The sequence below is a fragment of the Podarcis liolepis genome, assembly GCF_965112155.1.
Source record: "Podarcis liolepis genome assembly, chromosome: 6".
NCBI classification, from domain to species: Eukaryota; Metazoa; Chordata; class Lepidosauria; order Squamata; family Lacertidae; genus Podarcis; species Podarcis liolepis.
In genome coordinates this window covers 29,634,815-29,658,082 of record NC_139559.1, presented here as the reverse complement: position 1 = coordinate 29,658,082, position 23,268 = coordinate 29,634,815, and the positions used below count along the sequence as shown (strand labels likewise).

The window sequence follows — 23,268 nt, the reverse complement described above, 5'->3', positions numbered from 1 at the left end:
GAGCAATTCTTGCTCCATTCTGTGTAATCAACAATGCCTAATGAAGAATTGGAGAAGGAATGCGAGAGACAGGGGCAAGAGCGGGGAAAGTTGAACTAAACAATTTTATCAATTAACAACGTCCTCACTAAAACAAGATCCTCACCCACCCATAGCACTGATGATCAAGTTTTGCCATAGCCAGGCTACCTAAATTCAGACCACAAACCTCAGAAAAACAAATGTACTGTATTTGGAAAAGCTTCATGCCTGAGCCCGAGTCACCTGGCATTTCAAGTACAATCTTTAACAATGATGTTTTATTTCGGCTGCTGTTATCATTCATTACTTTTCAATACGGTACGTATATCCTCCAAAGAGCTGAGAGTTGTATTTTAGTCCCACAGCAACCCCATGAAGTAGGTTAGGCAAGAGAAACTGACTTGCTCAAGGTCACTTAATATCAGCCCACATCCAAACCCACCATTCAAGCAAGTCACTATTAGAGGCTCCAAAAAGGTTCAACCTGTGGGCTCAGGGGTGGCTCAAGATATCAGCTGCCTGAGGTGAAGGACGAGATGGCACCTTTCCCCAAGGCCACAACCTGGTGGTTGAATCTTACTACAAAACAGGTGAACTGGACGCTGTCTTCCCCACCACACGGCTCTCATAACTATGGCTCTCCCCTCCCTGCACCTGCCTCTCTCTCCCTCATGTTAGGGCCAGCCCTGTATGGGGCATCTCCTAATGCTTTGGTGGAGGACAGGACTACATCTCCCAGCGTTCAACTGAGCACAGAGAGAGAGAGAGTTAAAAACAAAAAAAACACCCAGGCTCGTGCGAGCGCTCCTCGCGCGTCGCCAAGTGACGTTACCCCCTCAGAGAACGAGAGGAAACCCTGAGTGAAAAAACTACGGCACCCGGCAGCCCTTGCGTGTTATTTACATACTCGCGGCCTGTTGAGTAGCGAGGGCTGGGGAAGAAGGCTGTGGGCGGAGCCGCCGTTGCCGTGGCGCCCGGAGTGACGTGAGAGAGAGATCTCGGGCGGTCCTACCGGGAGGCCGTGAGTCAGTCAAGGGGCAGCCGAGGCTGACGTGCCGGCGGGGGCTTTGCGTGTGTGGCATCTGTGTGTCAGTCAGGGAGTGGTCACCGTGAGGGCTCGGGCCTGTGAGAGGCCCTACAGCCGCCGCTGCTGGTGGAGGGGCCTCTCCGGTCGGGAGGAAGGCGGAGGTGGTGTCTCTTTCCTGGCGTTTTGCCTCAGCACCTCAGCACCGGCGGTCTTCGGCCGGCCCCGCTTCACTCCCTCACGGTTGATCCTATCGTAACCGGGAGGTCGCGGGGTGCCGCCGTTTCTCCGCTGCCGCTTTCTCCGCCTGCGGCCCAGCCATGTCGGGGCTGCTGGGCAAGCTGTTCGGGACGGGGGGGAAGGGCGGCGGCAAGGGGCCTTCCCCCCAGGAGGCCATCCAGCGGCTTCGCGACACGGAGGAGATGCTGAGCAAGAAGCAGGAGTTCCTGGAGAAGAAGATCGAGCAGGAGCTGGGGGCGGCCCGCAAACACGGCACCAAGAACAAGCGCGGTGAGCCGGGGCGGGTGGGCGGAGGAAGAGGTGGCTTCTCTCCTCGGGTGGGACTTCTTTTCAAAGTTCCCTTTATTTATATGCTGGTTTCCCACCCACACAGTGAACTGCGCCCAAAGCGCCTCGTAATAACCACTGGCGGAGTCGCTGTCAAAATAGGTAACATCTTCGGGGAAGGGGAAGCAACTTTACAGAACACATCAATTGCATTCAAGTAAGGCAAAATAAGATAGGTAGATGTAAATCCGTAAATAAAGACTTTCAGTATTATAGTTACTCCGTTTGATACTTAACAAGCAGAGCACAAAATAAAAGCTTGCAGACCTAAATAAATAAAGCAGACCAACGTGACCAGTGCTGGACATACTCCAAGGGGCCACAGCAGCCTAAAATCTACCTGTGGCAAGAGGGGTGTAGAGACAGAAAGGTGCTTGGACCTTTCTAAAGGAAAGGATGGTGCTGGGGTCAGTTAGAGCAAAGTAAAAGCACAGCCTAATAGGTAGGAAAAGAGCTTGCTTCACAATGTTGTGTATGTTTACTCAGAGATAAGACACCTTGCAATCTGTAGATTTTTACTTTCATTTAAATGTGCCTAAGATTGCGGTATTAGTGGCATTTTTGCCTTAAAAGCCTCCAGGGTAATGTTCAGCCTACTAAGAACGCAAAATAGATAAACTAAACGTGCAGCAACTATCAATGAAATGGCACACAAGACAGGAACAAAACACATTTCCATTATTGGGGTGGCCTGCCTGGTCTCACCAGATCATTGTTATAAGGCTACAGTTCCGTAATTAAAAGTACCCAGCCCAGAGCTCTTCCTCCATTCCTGTTTTTGTGGGCCTCTTGTGAGTTTGGCATACAGATAAGTTTTGCAGGCTTTTCTCTACACTGCTTTCAGCACAAAAGAGACTTCAGATGTTGAGGGGGGAAGTAAAGGGGGCTGTTGTGTGAACTACAGTGGAGGCATACAAGTTTATTCAATATAGTCAAATAAATGGCAGCTGGTTTTCAGAATGGGAAAATTATTGTAGTATATCTGAAAAATATGGTGTGCTTTGTTTCCATGTGCCCATCTCCTATAGCAGGCATGTCCAACAGGTTGATCGTGATCTACTGGTCAATTGCGGGGTGGCCCTGGTTGATCCTGGTCGATCTTGGGACAACTTTGGTTCACCCTCGAATGACAATGTAGATCACTGCCAGTTTTTTATACTGTGAGTAGATCAGTATCTTGGGAGTTCGGCGTGCCTGTCCTACAGTTAAAGTCTCTTTCATTTTTCTCAGGCCATTAGTAGCATTTGCATCTTGAACTCTATACACATAAAAGTGTAAGGTAGCAGATGCCGTGTTTCTATAGTTTGGACTTAATTCTTGACGCCAGCAATTTGCTGTACATCTATCCTGGTCTTACTCTTTCCCCATCCCTCTTTGAGTTTTGCTCTTCAAGTTCTGCTGTAGCACTCAGATCTTGGGTTAGTTTGAGTGGGATTCTGCGAGGGAGTACCTTAGGGTTAGCCTCTAGATACAGCATCTTTTCTATGTCCCTGCTCAGTTTTGGGTTGCTTCCTTGGGGCTGCATCCAGACCTGTGCAGGGCAGGGAGGCAGCTGGGTACACTAAGGACTAAGCTGGCTGGGGGAGGGGGGGTGCTAGGGGCCTGCCAGACTTATGCTGTCATGTCAAGAACAGGACTTCTCCCTCAGGCCTCAGACAAGCTCTGCATGGGCCTGGCTGCATCCATTTGAAGCCTAGACCTAAGTAGGAACCTGCACTTCGTGCAGAGTGATTTGTAATCTTTAAACTAGCACTGACATTGTATTTCCTCATTGAGGCTTCCTTGCTGAGGCTAAGTTCTAAGCTAATCTCTTGTCAGGGTCAGTATTCCTTATTTATTAGTTGAACCTGAGGCACATTGAAAAGATATTAAACAAGAGGCTGTTTATCTTATCTCCTTTATGAAGCTGTTCCATGTTATGTTGCTCAGGACTATTTTCCTTTAATTGACACTGTCTCATTCTTATCATGGTTTTGCTATTTAGTGTGCTGTGCATGCTTGTGGTATTTAGAAGCAACAGGGTCTCCTTACAGTAATACTGGAACTTTTTATCTCCACAGCAGAATATGTTTCTGTGTATACAATTTATGTACATTCTTTACCATTTATTTCTGTTGTCAGCTTTTATAATCATGACTTGTAAAAAATGCCAAAATAAAGGGAGAAAGCTATAGGCTTCTTTAATTCATCATCTGGCTAGTTGGAAAAGCTTAGTTTGCTGATCTGGCAAATGCTTAATTCTATCAATGGGAAATTAGATTGGTTGTATAGTTACAACAGAATGCTGCACTTTATGCTGTAATCCAGTTTATTGACAGCTGATGTGGTGTTGTGGTAAAGAGATTGAGCTACAAATCAAGATGTCCCCTGTTTGACTCTTACTGTTCATTAGGTAGCTGTAGAATAATGCTGGTCTGCTTTGCAGGATGGTTGTAAAGATCACAACAAAATAATTTCTGAATAGGAATATTTCATTAAAGTACCACACTAGTCAGTGTGGGAGAAGATACTTGCTTCTTGCTTACCTGTGACAGTAGTTCATACTACCTTGAGACTAGACTGAGGGCCAGCTTGGGCATGTTGAAGGTCTGAGATCAGAATCTCCTGTATGCTTGTAAATCTCAAAACATCTATGGGGAAGGAACACTAGGAAAGGTGTTTAAAATGAGCAAGCAAGCAAGCAAGCAAACAAAAATCTCATGCTATTTCCCTGATCTAAATCATTCCCTAAGCTCCAGGAGGAAAATGTCAGGTACAGATGTACATTTCAGCAATATCTTGTGATTCTTCTTAAAATTAAAGTGTTACTGCATCCCTTCATGCTGATTAGCGTGCATAGAATTAGAGAAAAATTGCTATGGTTGTCCCCCCCCCCCAAACTCGCCAGTTTCAGCAGAAATCATGGTGTGTGTATGTACAATGCTACATTGCGTGTTGCAAGTGCCTACCGTTATGAAAGTTGAGCAATAGAGCTCCACTATACTGTATCTGCTAATAGTAAAAAATACATTTGCAGTGAGGTCAAGGAGGTTAAAATTTGAAAAACCTATTCCCTGATGTATACAACTCTCAGACTCTCGATGAGTAAGGACTTTCCCTTCATGTGAAGAAAGCTGCAGCAGATTGAGCTAATAGTGTGTCCCACAGTCAAGATGGCAGTTACTGCACGTGCTGTAGAGGAAAGTGAGGGGCAGATGGGGCTCATCAACCTGGTAAGGTAGTCCATCTAAGAGAAGGAAAACTCTGGTCCTAAATCTCCACTGCCTTGTAGGACAACTTCGGAGAAGAAAAGGCTAAGGAGCAAACCCTACACAAATCCAGAGTGGAGTCCCTAAGGTGGTGGGATGGCACCTTGTACGCCTTCTTCTGGTCAGCTACTCCTGCAGCCAAGCTGATGCCAAATGTATTGCTCTGCTTTTCTTTGGACCACATCAGCAAGGCAGAGAGGAGGATCTTGTCATCTGGGTAGCCCAGGACCTCCATACATACAGCCCAGGCTTGTTCCCTGGGGAGGTTACTTTGGTGCTCGGTTTGACTTCACCCCAGAGGTGCAGTCCATTGTTTCTTGAGACAGATGGATGCCAGCAACAACTCTATACCGAAGATTCTTCAGATACTATAAAGATGCATTTTTAGAGAGGATGATACAAAAAACATAGGCTGAAATGTGACTGTAAGCTGATCTTCCTTTATGGTCACCAGTTGATTATAAATCTTGGTACAAGTGCATTTAAAACTGCATTTCAGTCCTTTGCACAGAAATGACAATTGCAAGAAAGAATCTGTTGAGCAGCAACGTAGCACATTTGAAACCTGTCTACGTCCCATCAAAATGAATGGAATTGCACTAAAGTTGTCAATATCCCAATTTCCACTGCAGATTGCTGTTTACGTTGAGTTTAATCTTAAGAGTTCCACAAGAATCTGCATGCAGTTCTTAATGAGTGAAGTTTAGTGCTTCTGATGATGCGAGTTAGTGATTCAAGTTTATTGAGTGCTAAAAAGAAATTTTTGCTATAAAGGAGAACTGCTATTCCTTAATTTGCAAGTCTCTTTTAAGAGGCATAATAGATTAGGGTCATCTCTGGTGTAACATACAGTGTAAATAATGGAGCATAACTTCATACGGCTGGGATGTTGAGGCTTCTGTTTTCCCTGCTTACTGAAATGTTCAGATTCATAATATTGCAAAGAAGATGCTAAATTTTATTATCATCTCTTAAGAAGTTATCTTTTTACCTCTGGATAGATAATGCTCTGGCAATAAATACAATTAATTTTTAGCTCAGTGGGAATTTATAACAAGAACAATTTTGCTGGAAATGACTTGTAAAAAAATTCAGTGCCTGAAAACTTCATTGTAACAGAACACTATAGTTATTCTCACAATTACCTGATTCAGATGGTCAAAATGACTTACTGCCACCTGACACTTAAATGCCCAGAAACAACACTCTGCACAGGCGGTATATGAACAGATCTATTTCAGTGTTGGCCTGCGTCATATGTTAATTTAACTTGTGTTGTTGCTGAAAATAGGTAAAGTTGCATAGGGTTAGGCAACAAACTGGGCTGCTATTTGTAGAATAGCATCATAGGATTCTTTGAAAAGATGGTATTTAGAAGATAATGTAACTCATCCTGGCAGAAACAGTGCAGTGGCTCTACCATAACACTTGACCTACAGTTTGAATGTTTTACAGTGGAAAGCAGCTCAAATTCCAGCATTCATAGAGGGCAGCCAGATGAGGGAAACTTCTAAATGTAGGCTTTGTTTACTTCTTGAAAAGGTTTTACAACTGCAGATGGCCGGAGCTGTATTCCTGCTTAGTATAATTCCTGTTTAAGGTTTTAAATGATAAATTCATTTAATTAGGAACTTTCAGTGGGCAGTGGAAAATGGTAACTGTTGCATCTTAATTTTAATGGTATAATGAAATTTCCTTTGCTATAGATGTTTAGCTCTCAAAATTAAAAACGGACACCTGATTGCCTACTATTTAATGTGAATAGTCTTGTATAGCCATTTTAGTTTTGCAACTGGCTATAATTCTGCTTGAGTACCAATTACTACATCAGTTCTAACTGCCCCAAACTGATCCGCTTCCATGTGTACCAGGCAGCCTAGTTTCATGCTAGAGTGAACTAGAAAATCTACACCTATGCAGATGATTGCCTCCTTTATATATATATAAGATTTTATTAAAGGTTTTTCATAATACAATACAATAAAAGAAACTAATCTAAATAAAAACAAAAACAGAGAAAGAAAGACAAAACAGTCATACGCCTTGCTTGATTACCGTATTTTCCGGCGTATAAGACGACTGGGCGAATAAGACGACCCCCGACTTTTCCAGTTAAAATTTAGAGTTTGGGATATACTCACCGTATAAGACTACCCCTCTTCTAACGCACACCAAATAAAAATTAGAAAAACCAGTCTCCAGCCCGGCTCGGAAATCCGCTCCACTTCCCAGTGGCCGGGGGGGAGGGGCGTGGCCGGGTCCATTTAAACAGAGGAGCGAGCCAGAGGGCTTCCTCTTTGGCTCACTTCCTCAATCGCTATGACGTCGCTGAACTTTGCTCAGTTATTCCTTTTGTCGGACCTGCTGAAGCATTTTGGGGGGATTTTTTACTGCTTTTGTTGAGCCGCTCTCGTGGAATTTGCTTGGGACGTGGAACAGCTGACAGGCACCATTTCAACCCAGGGTGGCTGGAAAAAAGTCTTTATCGGACGCCCCGATCAATTGGCAGTGGGTGAGTCCATCGCTGTGCGTGGGGAGCAGCGCATTTGAGGGGAGTGCTCCCTCAGTTGCCGCTCTCGCTTTACAACTTTGCTGCCCTCGTGGTGAAAAAGCTTCCGGGTTTCTCTGTTCCCAGCCACCTCCCCCTCTCTGCTTCCCCTGCCCAAACTGCTCCCTTCGTCGTTGCCCTCATGGCTTGATAATCGGCTTCCCTCCCCTCCCCCAGCCATTTTCTACCTTTGCTTGCCCCTTCGGCTGTGCCACGCTCTGCTGCGCTTAATGCTGTTGTTGGTTCCCTGCCTTTGTTGTGAGCCTTTCTTTTCTTTTACTGCGGGGGCTGCTTGGGCTGAGGCAGTGGCCACATGTCTAGTTGCTGGGGCAACACAAGGCCACCATTTTGGACCACATGGTCTACTACCGAGAGTGGTTAGGGTCATTCTGTTGCTGGTGATTGGGGAGGCTTCTGGGGCCAATTTCCAAGTGTATTTCTGCTTCATCTAGAGAGCTTGGTGTCCTCCGATTTAATTTGCTGTCGTTTTGTTCTTTGGTGGGGAATTGCTGCAGGAGCTGCTGCTGTAGCCAGAAAATACAGTACTTGAACATGCTTATCTCCTTTCATAGCATCCTCTGAAGTGGTGTGAAATTTCCAATGCTGACAAACAAAACTGAAGTGCCCCCGCCAAGCTGAGTTTTAATTGACACCAAGAAATGGGAAATCCTCATTGCCTCACTTTTTCCTTGAGGAGAAGGTGCCCTAGGGGTGGTTCTCCTGCAGGTACTTATGCCTGCCCTGTACCAAATGTCCTTGCTTACTCAGAGTGTTCTCTTCTCTTTCCTGCCCCCAAAGTATCTTAGATGGCGGTCATATAAAGTGTTTCCATTTCTTACATAGTGACTAAGACAAAACATCCAGATTTTATGCATTTCTTGTGTTCATTTTACTTTACATTCTTGTGTAGTTTGAATAATTCTTTGAGCCTTCTCTCTCATTACCTGCTAGACTACCATATTAGAAAGATTGAATGAAGGTTTATTTGTCAACAAGCCTGTCATGCCTTGTGTGCTAAGCATCTAAGCTTCTAGTACTTGGCTGTAGATCCTGCAGTTTGATACTGAGTAGACAAACAACTCAGCAACAAAATTGATTTGCTTAGAGAAAGACACCTATTGGTAACAAAAGTTAATTAAACTGGGAACACAAAAGATGCGAGAGGCATAATTGGTAGCATAAATTTTAAGTGGTTTTATGTTCTGAACATCATGCTTGTAGAAACAGTTTTAGATGCACATTGTATATCAATCATCATTTGTCTTGTTTTTGTCCAGCTGCACTTCAAGCCCTAAAACGAAAGAAGAGGTATGAGAAGCAGCTTGCACAAATCGATGGCACATTATCGACAATCGAATTCCAGAGGGAAGCGCTGGAAAATGCCAACACCAACACTGAAGTGCTCAAGAATATGGGATTTGCTGCCAAAGCAATGAAAGCTGCTCACGACAACATGTAAGATGCTCTTCATCATTGGTTCATTGAATGGGCCAACTTTTCACTGAGTGCAGTACAAAGGGACACATTCACTCTTTGCCCATATTCTCTCTTTTTTTGATAGTTCTGGACAGTTATTATAAACCAGTCTGCACACAGTAATTCAAATTCTACATTGTGCAGCGGGACTTGTTTCTATAAAAGTATGTACAGACGTGTATAAGCTTTCAAGTAACTGATCATGCTCAGTATCATTACATGTAGACATTCTTTATCTGTAAGCAGCATATAGTTTGAAAAGTATGTGGCTTTCATGGTTAAAGTCTTTGAATTTTACTTCCAGATTATGCAACTGAATAGATGCAAACAATTTATTAGAGCAACCAGTTATTACTGTTACAATTTTTATTTAAATTAGTCTGAATTCTTGCTCAGGAAATAATGATTTCAAAGGAAGAAGTGTGTTTTAAATCAGCAGTATTGTTTTCTTGATGATTTGAATCAGTTTGCCCTGGTGGTTAGCTGAATATTTCCTTAAAGCTATTGAGACTTGTAATGATCTCCAAGACTGAATGGTTCAAGTAACTTAAATCCTTTTCCTACAGGGATATTGACAAAGTAGATGAACTAATGCAAGACATTGCAGAACAGCAGGAGTTAGCAGAAGAAATTTCAACAGCTATCTCCAAGCCTGTGGGAATCGGTGAAGAATTTGATGAGGTAAGTACCAAACAGTTTAAGACAAGTATGACGTTTGTACACATACAAACTTAAGGATTTTGAAACACACTTACTTCTTGTGACTCAAAATATTATGACTCATGATTTTTCCATCTTAAATAACAACAGAAATGTGAGTTTAATACTCTGGCTTGCGCTTGGGAACAACAGAATAATTTGGATATGTAAACGTTTTGAGACACTTAGAATGCCCAGTTGTGTTGAGTTGGACATCAAGGTTTCTTACAATTATATGATGTTACAAAATTGGCAACAGTGATTTCTGGTACTAGCACCTGTAACTGCAGTGTCTCTCTCCTTCAATAATAGGATGAACTGATGGCTGAACTAGAGGAACTCGAACAGGAAGAATTGGATAAAAACTTGCTGGAGATCAGTGGTCCTGAAACAGTTCCACTTCCCAATGTGCCCTCAATATCTATACCTTCAAAACCAGGTGTGTGCCTTGCAATTGCTAAAGACAGGAGCATCTTGTAACAAGTGCATTTGTCAAAAAAGCATTGTAATATGCCATTCTTGTGGTTTTATTTCTGAACTACTGTGCAAAATTTACACACACTAATCTGTTTCACAGAAGGAAAGCCAGTTAAGTTCCCTAGTTATCTTTATCTACAGATCTAATGTCATGGTTCTCAAAGCTGGGTGGGGGAGCTTCCTCAGGATCTATCTCTGACACCTTAGACCCCATAAGCAGTTTTCTGATCGCCTATTCCAACTAATCAATGGTTTCCAGGTTGGAATACTTCATTTACTTTTATTCCCCCAGGGATGAGAACAATTGTCTCGAAGAAAAGGAACTTGGGTGACAAAATTCTTCCCCCATACCTTTTGTTTGAGAATCACTGTCTTGGGTATGAGAATAAATGGATGTGGTTCTGATTAAAATCCCTTGCCCATAGTGTTGTAGCATTGCACAGTTCTGATGGCAGCATGCAGATGTTGCCCATGTGTGGATAACACAGCAAGGAGCTTTTTAAACATGCCCTCCATTTTTCCATATAACCTGGCGTATCACCCCAGGGAAGCAAGCACCACTTTAAAACACTGCCTGCCATTTGGCAACTAAGCCATATTTAAGGAGCTTCTATTGACATAATCCCTAGAGAACTCGGGTTTGGATACCTGAAAGTATCCCTTTTAGGCTCCCATCTAGGTCTCTCTATTTCCTGAGATCATTGGAAGAGGCTGTCACTGGTTGTGCGACTGTCACAGATGTACATTATGCAGCAATCTGGGAGAGGGTCTTTGGTGGCATCTGCCTTGTAGAGCTTCCTCTTTTCTGAAATAAGGCAAGCAACTCTTGAATTTTCAGAACATGCTTAGCACTTGTTCACTCAGGTATTTGTTGGTTGCTAAAATAATTGCTTGGGATGGGGTGTATGTTTGTGTGACATAATTTTGTTGTGATTTTAAATATTTGATGATGATAGTTTTTATTTTATTTTATTTTTTTGTATTATGTTTACATGCCAGGAACTGCTCTTGTATTGGCCAGATGAAGAGTGGGTGTATAAATACCTAAAATAAATACATTGGACAACTGCCTACAATCACAATGTAGTGCTTAATCTTGTGGTGTTGTGTCTTTTTCTAGCTAAGAAGAAAGAAGAAGAAGAGGATGATGACATGAAAGAGCTAGAAGCCTGGGCTGAAAACATATAACTACACCAGCTGCCCAGCTGGAGAAACAATTGAGACTCTGCTCACCTGTTGCTACAGGTGCATGTATGGGTGGGAGACATCATTAAGCGCAACGCCTTTATTTCTTTAATCCCATAGCTGTGGGAATTGCATTCTGCATAGCATGGTCTGAGCAAGGGAAACAAAGTTTCCAAAGAAAGTTGCCTGCAGTTTAGGGTGTTGACTTACTTTAAATAATAAACCTTATTGGCAAAATTCCAACATTCAGCTTCTGGACTATGCTAATGCCACTGCTGGATCACCATCTTTCAGAGTTCTGACCATGCTGAATCTGACTCGGGATACGAAGCCTGTAACTTAATTTGATGGAAACGCTTTTAGAAGTCTTGTAAAGTATTTCAAAAGGAAAAGTCATAAGCCGTTATTGGCTTATTATGCTTAGATGTACAAATGCATCACTTAGGCTTTTAGTTCTTTAAAGTCTCTATTTATATCCATTGGTGGCATTGACACTCCTCTCTCCGCATTACACTCACTTGGTCGCTGTTCCCAGTTGGATTTGGTGAGGTGGATTTGGAATGTTGAAGTAATTCTATGATGGAAGTAGGTGAAATTGACACTAGCTGTACATTTTTCTACATAGCACCTGGAATGTTGATTGCTATCTGTGATATCCAATTCCCATTCAGACACAAACAAACATACGTTTATTTTAAATAAGGATCTATGGTTTGCACTGTATTAAATACCTTGATTGATTTTCGTACCTGCCTGATGTCTTCACTATGCATGTATGTAACAGAAACTTGGAGAACCTTGTTGGGATTTCCCCCACCCCATTTTGTACATCGGTTTTCTCTGGTACTTTGGTCTTCCTTCGAGGCAGAAGTGTAGATATCCAAGTATGTGCCACTTTGGTTCTTAAGTTGAATATTCTGAATAGTATATGCTAGAAATACTAATACATTCTCCCCTCCCCCCAAATGAACAGAATTTGAATAGTGCTAAGCAGTGCCTGTTTTTGAAAGCTTACTGCTGTGTCAGCCCATCTGATGTTGAATCCATTTGCCACATGGTGTTCATTAATTTGCTACAAACAACAACTCTGTGCCAGAGCCAGAAACATTGCCTTGGTTAATAATAGAAGGGCCTTTGCTCTTCATTCTGCATAAGTACATCATACGTTTTTCAGCATGCAACCTTTCAGCATTCTATATGGAACTCTGCCGCCAAGTATTTGTATAAACGGAAGAAAACAGAGAACCGCTACTGAAAATACACAACATCCCACAGTAACTATCTTAGTATTGGTTTTGGAAAGGCTTAGTCCAAATGCTGGCTGAGGCAGCTGTCTTGGCAATTTCTCTGCTCCATAATATGGTAGAAATCTCATTTAAAAATTTCCCTGGGGTATAGCTGAAGATTATAATCTGATATGCATTATGGTTGCTGCTGTTTTCAGCATACCCTTGTTTCCTATTAATGGTGTCCTTGTGCTTCCTATATCCGTGGATGTTCCGCTCCTCAGGATTGTGTGCCCATTTTCTCAAGAATGGTAAATTATGCAATTGTAATTAATGTTCTCATGCATTCCCCTGCCCCCATGCACCATAGGGGATGTGCAACCCCCCCCAAAAAAAAGTCAAGGGCTGATCTCCAATGCTAGTTATGATTAGAGTAGCCCCATTAAAATGAATGGACTTTAAAGTCCATTGATTTAAATTAGTCTATCTCAGTATGATTTAATGTGAAATATATTCCTTCCATGTAGTTCTGAAGTAGCTACAATTTTGTCTGGTCATCTCGAACCCCTGTCACGTGGCTTCCAGTGGAAATTGCCTAATTTTGTCTCTTTCAAAGATGGCTGGAATACAGTGATACACACTACATTGCCGGTCCCTTTTGTAGATTTGTACTTGCAGTAATCCCCACTCTGTTATTAAAGCTGATCATCCTATTGAGGACTGTGATTGCAAGGGTTTAGAAAATTAGCCAGAGTGCCTAAATGAGATTCTTCTGAACCGGAGAACTATAATAAGTCTAATCAATATAATGAATATGTTAAACCCCTTATTTCTGCTTCCGTGGGCTAAGTCCAAGAGTCACATCTGTATATGGCTTTCACAGTTCTTCTACCTTTTCCTTTCCCCTTTTTCCTGCCTAAACTATTGTATCCACCTGGAATTATCTCTTTGATTACAAATAATACAGAATTCATTATAAAAATTATGAGGAAAAGTACAATCAAAGGCTGGGAGGGCTTCTCAAATTAAGTCTTGTTTACAAGCTCCCTTCATATGTTATCTTGCAGACAACTTATTACAGTCAAACCTCGGTTCCCAAACAGCTCCATTTTGGAACGTTTTGGCTCCTGAATGCCAAAAACCCAGAAGTAAATGTTCTGGTTTTCAAACGTTTTTTGGAAGCTGAATGTCTAACGCAGCTTCCGCTTGAGTGCAGGAAGCTCTTGCAGCCAATCGCAAGCTGTGCCCTGGTTGTCAATTGTTTTGGAAGCCAAACGGGTTTCTGGAACACATTATGTTCAACAACCGAGGTTTGACTGTAGAAGGGCAACCATTATGATTATATACTTCATCCTAGTACATGATATGAGCATTTTTTTTAGAATTTATAACTTTATTGATTTTCCTGAGAAACATCAGTAAAAACAGAAATGGCACAATGTATTAAATTATCCCATGTCCTCTTCCCTCTGGATTACAAATGTAAGACGGTTTAATAAAATCAACTTCGCATTTCTAGAATGTACATCTCTATAACATCAGTGACTTTGTACTTCTCAAATATAGATCCATCCTGTTAACAGCTTCATCAAGAGCTGTATGAAACAAATCATACAGTTTAGATGCATGTAGTCTAGTCTTAAGGGATGTGCTATATATCTTTAGCTACTGTAAACATAGATTATCCAAATGCAATTCCAACCCTTTGATCTTTGTTGCTGGAAGGTGTAGACTGTGGCAGGCATACTTACCTGCTCTTAGAGAGGCTCTGTTCTTGCAGCGATGGAAAGCATGGTGCATGGAGCACTTCTGCTGCAGAGTATTCACCCGTGTTAGCCAACCTACAGCTCCATAGCAAGGCTTTATGGGGCAAGGGCAAATTACAGCTGACAAGGAATAGGCTGTATCCTAAGCTACTCCATTCCCCTGAGATGGGCCTAATTTGGGTGCCTCAACTCTGCCAGCATGGAATTGGCACAGCAAAATATAGAGAGCACACACCGGCAATATATGTGCTATGCCCTAGCAGGTCTTTGGGTGTGGTGATCAATCTGCTGGTCCTATCGGGGGTTAGTATTGCTCAGGGACGTGGGTGGCGCTGTGGGTTAAACCACAGAGCCTAGGACTTGCCGATCACAAGGTCCGCGGTTCGAATCCCCGCGACGGGGTGAGCTCCCGTTGCTCAGTCCCTGCTCCTGCCAACCTAGCAGTTCAAAAGCACGTCAAAGTGCAAGTAGATAAATAGGTACCGCTCCAGCGGGAAGGTAAATGGCGTTTCCATGCGCTGCTCTGGTTCGGCAGAAGCAGCTTTGTCATGCTGGCCACATGTACGCCGGCTCCCTCGGCCAATAAAGAGAGATGAGCGCCACAACCCCAGAGTCGGTCACGACTGGACCTAATGGTCAGGGGTCCCTTTACCTTTACCTGTTGCTCAGTTACTTGCATTTGTAGTCTCTCCCCGCCCCCGGTCTCTTACATCCTCAGCAAAGCAACAGATGAATCATATGGTATACAGGGCCGCAATATTAATACAATACAATGCTTAAAGCAGTAAAATAAAAATGGAAGACTACCACAACCTACCAGTGTATATTTAGATGTGAGTCTCACACAGAAGGGTATAGAAGCAGAATCAGCACAGAGAGAGAGAGAGAGAGAAGAACATGCTGGTTCTTAATATTTCCCGCAATATTTTATAATAACTCAAGGACTGCCTCTCTGCATATGAACTGATGCGGACCCTCTGACCATCATCTGAAGCCCTTCTTCACATGTCTCCTCCAGGAGAGGTCCAGAGGATGACAACGCGAGAAGGGGCCTTTTCTGCCGTGGCTCCCTGTTTGTAGAATGCTCTCCCCAAGAAAGCTTGCCTGGTGCCTTTGTTACGTATCTTCAGGCGCCAGGCAAAAACATACCTCTTCTCCCAGGCCTTTGGCTATTTAAACAATCTATGGCCTTTTAAAATGTGTGGGGTGGATATTGTTTTTATTTCTTACTTTGTTATGTATTTTTGTGTTTTATATTGTAAACCGACCTGTGATCCTTGGATGAAGGCAGTATAGAAATTTAATTAATAATAATAATTAGACAGTCACAAAATCATTCTCCGAAACACGATCTCTGTTTACAGTGCCTTTGTCAGGAAAGTAGTATTCTTGGTTTGATGCTCATATTTGAGAGTCACTTTCCTTACTCTGAAATTTGATTGCTGTTCAGAATAGATCATATAGTTGTGGCACTGTATGCTCTTCCAAGCATTTTATTTCTCTGCCTCTCCACTTTTCAGAGTTTGATTTATCTTACTTACCAGAGCTGGTTGGTAATCGGGAATTTTAGCCTGCAGAGTAATCACTGATGTTTATTTGTTGATGGTTTGTGTAATGCTTAAGCTTTAAGATTTCACATGAGATATGCAGTGGGATGATCCATGTATGTACAGTGGTACCTCAGGTTACATACGCTTCAGGTTACATACTCCGCTAACGCAGAAATAGTGCTTCAGGTTAAGAACTTTGCTTCAGGTTGAGAACAGAAATCGTGCTCCGGCGGCATGGCAGCAGCAGGAGGCCCCATTAGCTAAAGTGGTGCTTCAGGTTAAGAACAGTTTCAGGTTAAGAACGGACCTCCGGAACGAATTAAGTACGTAACCCGAGGTACCACTGTATCTGCATTTCAGCCTTGGCCATTCACAAATCAATGGAATACTTAACTGAGCCACAGAAATGAAATTCCTGTATTTGAACACTGGGTGGCAACCTTACACCATTCCATGTAAAATGTATACCTTCCTTGGGAAATCAGATGAATTTTGAAAGCTTATATATTATTATTTTCTTTTTATGTTCCTGTAGTTCCTCAGTATAGGTAGTTTAGGGGAACTAGCTATACATGGCCAGTCAGGTTATTTGCTGTTGTATATTAATCTAGCTTAAGTGGAGTACTTTTTATCAAGGAATATAGGTAAAGGTAAAGGACCCCTGGACGGTTAAGTCCAGTCAAAGGCAACACTGGGGTGCAGCGCTCATCTCTGCTTTCAGGCCAAGGGAGCCAGCGTTTGTCCACAGACAGCTTTCCGGGTCATGTGGCCAGCATGACTAAACCGTTTCTGGCGCAACGAAAAACCACGACGGAAACCAGAGCACACGGAAACGCTCTGGAATACAACGTGTGACTAGTGGCATGTCTAATTTATAGATCTGTTGAGTCCTCTGCAGCACTTGTACAACTACCTGCCATGATCTGCACTGCACTGTGAGCTAGTACCAATGGGCAACCAACCCACATGATCTGTGCTATTGATATGTGCTTATGTCCTACGCAAGAAATAGTGTTGACAGTGGAGTCTTAAAATGCTCCCGATTGCACATTTTCAATCTGTTCTGCCAAGTCAGACTGTTAGTTCATTTGGCACAGTATAGTCTACAGTGATTGACAATGGCTCTCCATGGTTTGACAGGGAGTCTCTCTCAGCCCTATATAGAGATGCCAGGAGTCAAACCTCAGACCTTCTGCATGCAAAGCGGTTGCATCTACCACTGAGCTGCATCCCTTCCCTTTGTTGCCCTGATCAAATGACCTTTACTGGAAGGTGGGCTGGAGTGCAACCTTGCTGGTTCTTGATCTTTCTGTACCAGTAGGCTCTGTGGACTGGGCGTTGGAGGCACTGTAATATGGTGGTTCTGCTCTTATTTACAACATCAATACCAGAGAGAATTGGGAAGCTCCTCAGTCCATTGCCACTTGTCCTGCAGGATACCATATTGTTGTCAATGCTGTTTGATATCTATATGAAGCCACTGGAAGTAATTGGGGTTTTGGAATGCAGTGTCGTCAGCATAACACCAAACTTCTCTCTTCCATCTGAATCAGGAGAGGCTGTTTAGGAGCTCAACCAGTGTCTAGAGGCAATAATGGGCCAGATGAAAGGCAGTACCTAATAAGACGAAGGTACTCTTGGGGAGCATTTCCTGGGTCCATGGGGTTGAGTTACAGTCAAACCTTGGTTCCTGAATGCCTCCGTTTTGAAACGTTTCGGCTCCTGAATGCCGAAAACCCAGAAGTAACTGCTTCGGTTTTTGAATGATTTTCAGAAGCCGAACACGCTACATGGCTTCCATTTTTAGTTTCCCTATTGTATTGAGGCTTCCGCTTTCAGTTTTTGGTTGTCGAACGCTTTGGAAGTCAAACGGTCTTCCTTAACGAATTACATTCGACAACCAAGGTTTGACCATACTGTTCTGTTCTGGATGGAGTTACCCTTCCCTTGAAGGTCATAGCTTGGGAATGCTCTTGAAGCTTCAGTGAAACTCCTTGTCTGCTGATTCATAAGCTATTCTCCTTCTATGACTGGGATAGCTTAGCTATGGTGCTATGTACTGTCATGTTTAGGCTGTAAAACTCCTTGCTTTCCTGTGCAAATAGCAGCTTCACAAATCCTGCCCTTTACTGAGTTAGACTACAGGTCCATCTAGCTTACTATTGTCCCTGGTGATGGCTTTCCAGAGTTTCAGTTGGTTCAGCCATACCTGGATTTGCTGAGGATTGAACCCAGGACTGTCTGATAGCAAAACATTTGGACTATCAATGAGCACTGAGGCTACTCCTCAAAGTCATACACCTCGCTTGATTACTTGAAGCTTTTTGTGTGAACTGACTCCAGTGAAAAGCATTATGTTTAGAAGGATCTGAGAAGATCTGGCTTAATAGTGAAGTTTTTTCAAACTACTACGTTAGTGTTATACGTATGACCTTCATCATTCACACATGCAAGTTGGTGCTCTGCTCCTGAAATCATAAACATGCATGAGTGAGCCACCCCTCCATTTTTGGCCCAGACACCAGTATCCAACAGACTGTTATCCTCCTCCATGTTAGATTTCTTGCTCATCAGCTCCCACTGAAGCTGGTTTATTTAATGGATTTTGGTACAGCCTACTAAAATAGGGTCTGATCCCTGTTGGGAGGTTTCAGAGGTCGGCATGATACAAATGGAATCTGAATGTGCATGCCATGTGGTAACTCGCATCCTTGCTGCAGTACCAAAATGAGAATATGGTAAGCCCACACCCAAAGCCAAAATTGTGTATAGTCAAAACACATTGGGTGCAATGTTGGGCAGGTCTTTTTTCCCTTTCCGCCCCCCTCTTTAATTTTTGTTGCCTGGTACATGAAGCAGAATGTGCACGAGTTAAATGTGTGTAGGTTGTGGGCTTACTGAAATGACAAGCACATGTGCAGTATTGATAAACCACCTGTAGATGCCACTCGTGTCCTGGCTGTATATCAGCATCCTTCACTTTAGCAGTGGGATTCTGTCTTGTGTATACTGCTGTACATTCCCAGCAGTACAGGGTAGCGTTGTGTTATTGCAAGAGTCAGGTAATTATAGGAACAGTGATGTGAAAGCAAGGCTTCTGTCAGCAGAAAGTTCATCCCTACAATATTGTAGCCTTTGGGGGGGTATGTTTCCTCTTTTAACAGTAAGTAGAGCGCTGTTGAAAAGCAATTAACTTAGACTTTAATGGCACAAAATTCTCATTGACTGCAGTGGAATTTGGTCCCCATAAGCATTTTGACAGATGAGACAGGTGCAGAAGGGGTTTCGGGTTCATTCACGCAACCTCTCCATGTGAAATCTGAAATAAATAAAATAAAAAATAAAAAACCACCAGCCTGGATTGTGCATAGCACATGGCAGCAAGCAGGAGGCTTGCTCACACATTACGCTGAACACATGAACAACCTTGCATGTGGAAGTGTCTGTGGGACAGAGTGTAGACTTGTTGATTTGTACAACTGTGTACACTGATTATGCACTTGTTGAATTTACTTGTGAATAACTAGGACTGTACAGCTCAACTATCTGTGTGCTGTGTGTTGAATGAACTGCATGCACAAATAAGGATTTGTCATGCAGCTGTGCAAGTTACATGAGGAAGAGTTGTAGTGGTCTGTTAGGCTGAATTAATGTGCTCACGGTGAACAATTCAGAATAATGTCTCTTGGACAACAGGGTGATAAAAGGAGGACAAAAGGAGGACATAATCAATGTCCATATCTGGCAATGAGTGGAAATGGAGAAGGGAGAGCCATGAGTGAAGCAGATAAAGACAAATGAATGTCAGCTCCGACAGTGATTCCCGTTTCCCTTTGGCTCATTCAGATTTCAGATTTGGTGATTAGCATTCCCTTCCCTCGTTGAAGTTGTTTTTGCCCAATGGTTATTTATAGATGATAAGTCCTGGGCATGGGGTTGTGTCGCTTACTTTGCAGGCAATGCCTGGAGATGCTGAATAGCACCTCCTTTTGCAGGCTGCTTTTCGGTGGCCAACCTTTAGTGCTAACCTGTCCTTGCTTTGGTGCTGTAAGCTGCATGTGGAATAATAATAATAATAATAATAATAATAATAATAATAATAATAATAATAATAATAATTCCCTAAACAGGGCTGCCTTCAGATGTCTTCTAAAAGTCTGGTAGTTGTTGTTCTCTTTGAGGTATACTGGGCTGAGGTTGTTAAGGGCTTCAAAGATCAGCACCAACACTTTGAATTGTGCTCGGAAACGTACTGGGAGCCAATGTAGGTCTTTCAAGACTGGTGTTATGTGATCTCGGCTACTGCATTCTGGATTAGTTGTAGTTTCTGGGTCATCTTCAAAGGTAGCCCCACATAGAGCACATTGCAGTAATCCAAGTGAGAGATAACTAGAGCATGCACCACTCTGGCGAGACAGTTCGCAGGCAGGTAGGGTCTCAGCCTGCCTGCCAGATGGAGCTGGTAAACAGCTGTCCTGGACACAGAATTGACCTGCACCTCCATGGACAGCTGTGAGTCCAAAATGACTCCCGGCTGTGCACCTGACTTTCCACAGTGTGGGAGGAAAGAGAGAGTCCTTATTTTGGAAGGGTTCATGAAGATGTTAGATCACAATCAAGCAGGGATTCAGAAACTGTGGACTAGCTGACCATTGGGGTCCCTCTCAACTGTTCATTTCTATGATTCTATAAGTACTAGTGACTGCAGCATCTTAAATCCCATTTTGCCATATAACATCCATACAGAAGCTACTATATATGCCACCCGTAGCACATTACGGCTCAACTGGGGTGGTGGCAGTGCAGAAGCAAAAGAAAGCAGGGCTGCTGCACCTTTAGGAGTTGTGCAGAAGAGGGCATTTCTGCAGGTACACCTCACATTAAGGCAGGGAAGGGCTGTAGCTTAGTGGTAAGACATATCCTTTGCATGCAAAAGGCCACAGGTTCAATTCCCGGTGTCTCCAGGTACAATTGTGAGCATCCACCCTGCTATTTTCTTTGCACATTTCTACATGTGTCACTGCACCTAAGTATGTCATTTTAGCAGCATAGCCATTTTAAATTTTGCATTTAAAATACTTCTTTTAAGTGGTGTAGGGCATTTTTTTTTAAAAAAGGTGGAAAAGCATTTCAGCACAAATTTAAAAATTGTTTCCAGAACCCCACACCTCTAAAATTGTGCTGATATGAAGAGGCATTAGGCTGAACTGCCTGAAACATCACTGTGCATGTCAAAACCGTGCCTCTTCAAGAAGGCAGTAGTGCTCAGGCGATCTTTGCCTGTGGAGAATCCTTTCTGTACCCCAAACCCATTCAGAAGTTTCAAGGATATGGAAGAACCACAGGGAAAACACAGGCCAGCAATAATTTGGGGATGATGTTATACAGATGCCCTCAGAAAGTGAGTAAACAAAGAGTGATAATCCCAGAGTAAATACCCAGTGTGTGAGCTCAGCCACCCTTACACTTTCATCTGGGTGGAATCCTATTAGTGGTACCAACTTGGAACGTTGCAGCATCTTTTTTGGCAAGAGCCCACTCACTGAGGAGAGCTCCTGGCAATGTTTGCAACTGTAAAATATTTTCAATGTCTCTTCTAAAGCACATTAAATTTTCATAAATTGGAGGCTAATGTTTTAAACATGTCTCATTACAGGAGAGAAATTCGCCAGTCATCTCTGTTAATTAAAACCATTTTTCCCCTTCTCTCAAATTCAGAAAAGAGAGAAAAGCTTAAAGCAATGATGGGAAAGGCAAAGAGGGGTGCTAACCTGCCCCACTAGGAAACATTTTCAGCCAGTAGCAATTATTTCCAGTTTCTGGGACCAAGGTTTTGCCAAGCTTGTTTATCTAGTTTATCCATCTTGCCTTTTGACTAATCACCAGGGCAGCAGAGAGAATCTTGCTGCATTGGGTGAAGTTGAGATTTGTTTTGTTTGACCTCCCACTTAACTTCAATGGGACTTCTTTCAGAGCTGCATATGAATTAAACTGAATTAACAAATGCAAAGGATTTAACACAGCCATTTTGTTTTGCGAGAGTCAGAACCCCTTATAATTATATGTATTTTACAAACATAGGCTCCACACTATCACCTTTCCCCTTCCTAGGTGGCTTACAATTATTATTATTATTATTATTATTATTATTATTATTATTTTAAAAAACACTTTCAAGATACAAATAAAAACTGAGTGAAACCGCAGCAAAAACAATGCCATAAAACAAAGCATCAACTGTATTCCGATCTGCATGTGTGTCTATAAACATATGAGCTTGTGTTTTGCCTACGTGCTCATGGAACTAATTTGGGGAAACTGCTGGAAGTGATTGTGTGCCTCAGGTGATATTGCAATGGATATGGTCTCTAGTTTATAAACACCAGCATTGCCTTGCTTATTTGGGGGAAGTTGGCAAGAACCAATACCAATCTTAGCAAATCTACAATGTTTATTTACACAAAATGGCGAATGGGGAATAAATGGCCTTGCAGCCTGAAGCACCAACAAAGAAGGATAGCAAGATGGTTGGTTGTTTCACATTACACAGTATACCCAAACTCACATGGAACACAGTGGAAGTTATTTCAGCTAATTTTTACTCAAAGCAAACCTATGATGATGATGATGATGATGATGAAGATTATATTTGTACCCCACCCATTTGGCTGGGTTTCCCCAGCCACTCGAGGCAGCTTACAGCACATATAAAAAATTGTAAAACATCAGACATTGAAAATTTCCCAATAGAGGGCTGCCTTCAGATGTCTTCTAAAGTCAGGCAGTTGTTGATTTAGGTTGTTAAATGTAGGTTCATTCATTTCAGTGGGTCAGCTCTGAGAAAGGCTTACTTGAATGCCTCCCAATTCCCATCCCAGACAGATGGTCCAGAACAATAACTTTGTCAATGGTACTGAAAGCTCCTGAGAGGTGGAGAGTGAGCAAATAGGATTATACTCTCCCCATATAAGTGATCCAACACAGGCAACCAAGATAGGTTCATTGCCAAACCCAGAATAGAAGAAAGGCTGAAATGGATGTATATAATCAGGGTCACCCAAGATTGCCTAGAGTTTTAGAACACCTTATACAAGTACAGGATATAAGCGAGTAGAAAAATCTTTAGGGTCCCCGAAGAGTTTCTTCAGGAGTAATATCATTATCACCTCCTTCCAGATAGCTGGGACTACTCAGTTTCATAATGCAGTATTAATCTCTTCCTGGATCCATCTATTCATCCATTTCCTGCTCAATATTATCAGTCAGGTAGGCAAGCAGGCAAATAATAAGCGATTCCTTTCCAAGCACCTTTTCTGCATCCTCAGGCTGCAATAATCGAAATTCATCCAAAGAAATATGACTTAGCTGTGGCTGTTCTGCCCACATGATGGCATGCAAGTCAAGACAGATTCAAGCAACTGTGTTGTCACAGTGCTTAGCAAACAATTCACAATGGGTTCACTGAAGTTTCCTTAAGATCA

General features: G+C 42.6%; 1 protein-coding gene across 1 annotated transcript; it reads left to right on the top strand.

Annotated features, from left to right (window-relative positions):
* The first annotated feature begins 856 nt into the window (after positions 1-856).
* Positions 857-11,993, top strand: CHMP4B (charged multivesicular body protein 4B). Its single transcript, XM_083508296.1, has 5 exons — positions 857-1,555; positions 8,686-8,863; positions 9,451-9,565; positions 9,896-10,022; positions 11,181-11,993. The coding sequence occupies exons 1-5, from the start codon at positions 1,366-1,368 to the stop codon at positions 11,246-11,248; spliced, it is 678 nt and encodes a 225-aa protein (XP_083364422.1). The 5' UTR covers positions 857-1,365; the 3' UTR covers positions 11,249-11,993.
* The last annotated feature ends 11,275 nt before the right edge of the window (positions 11,994-23,268 follow it).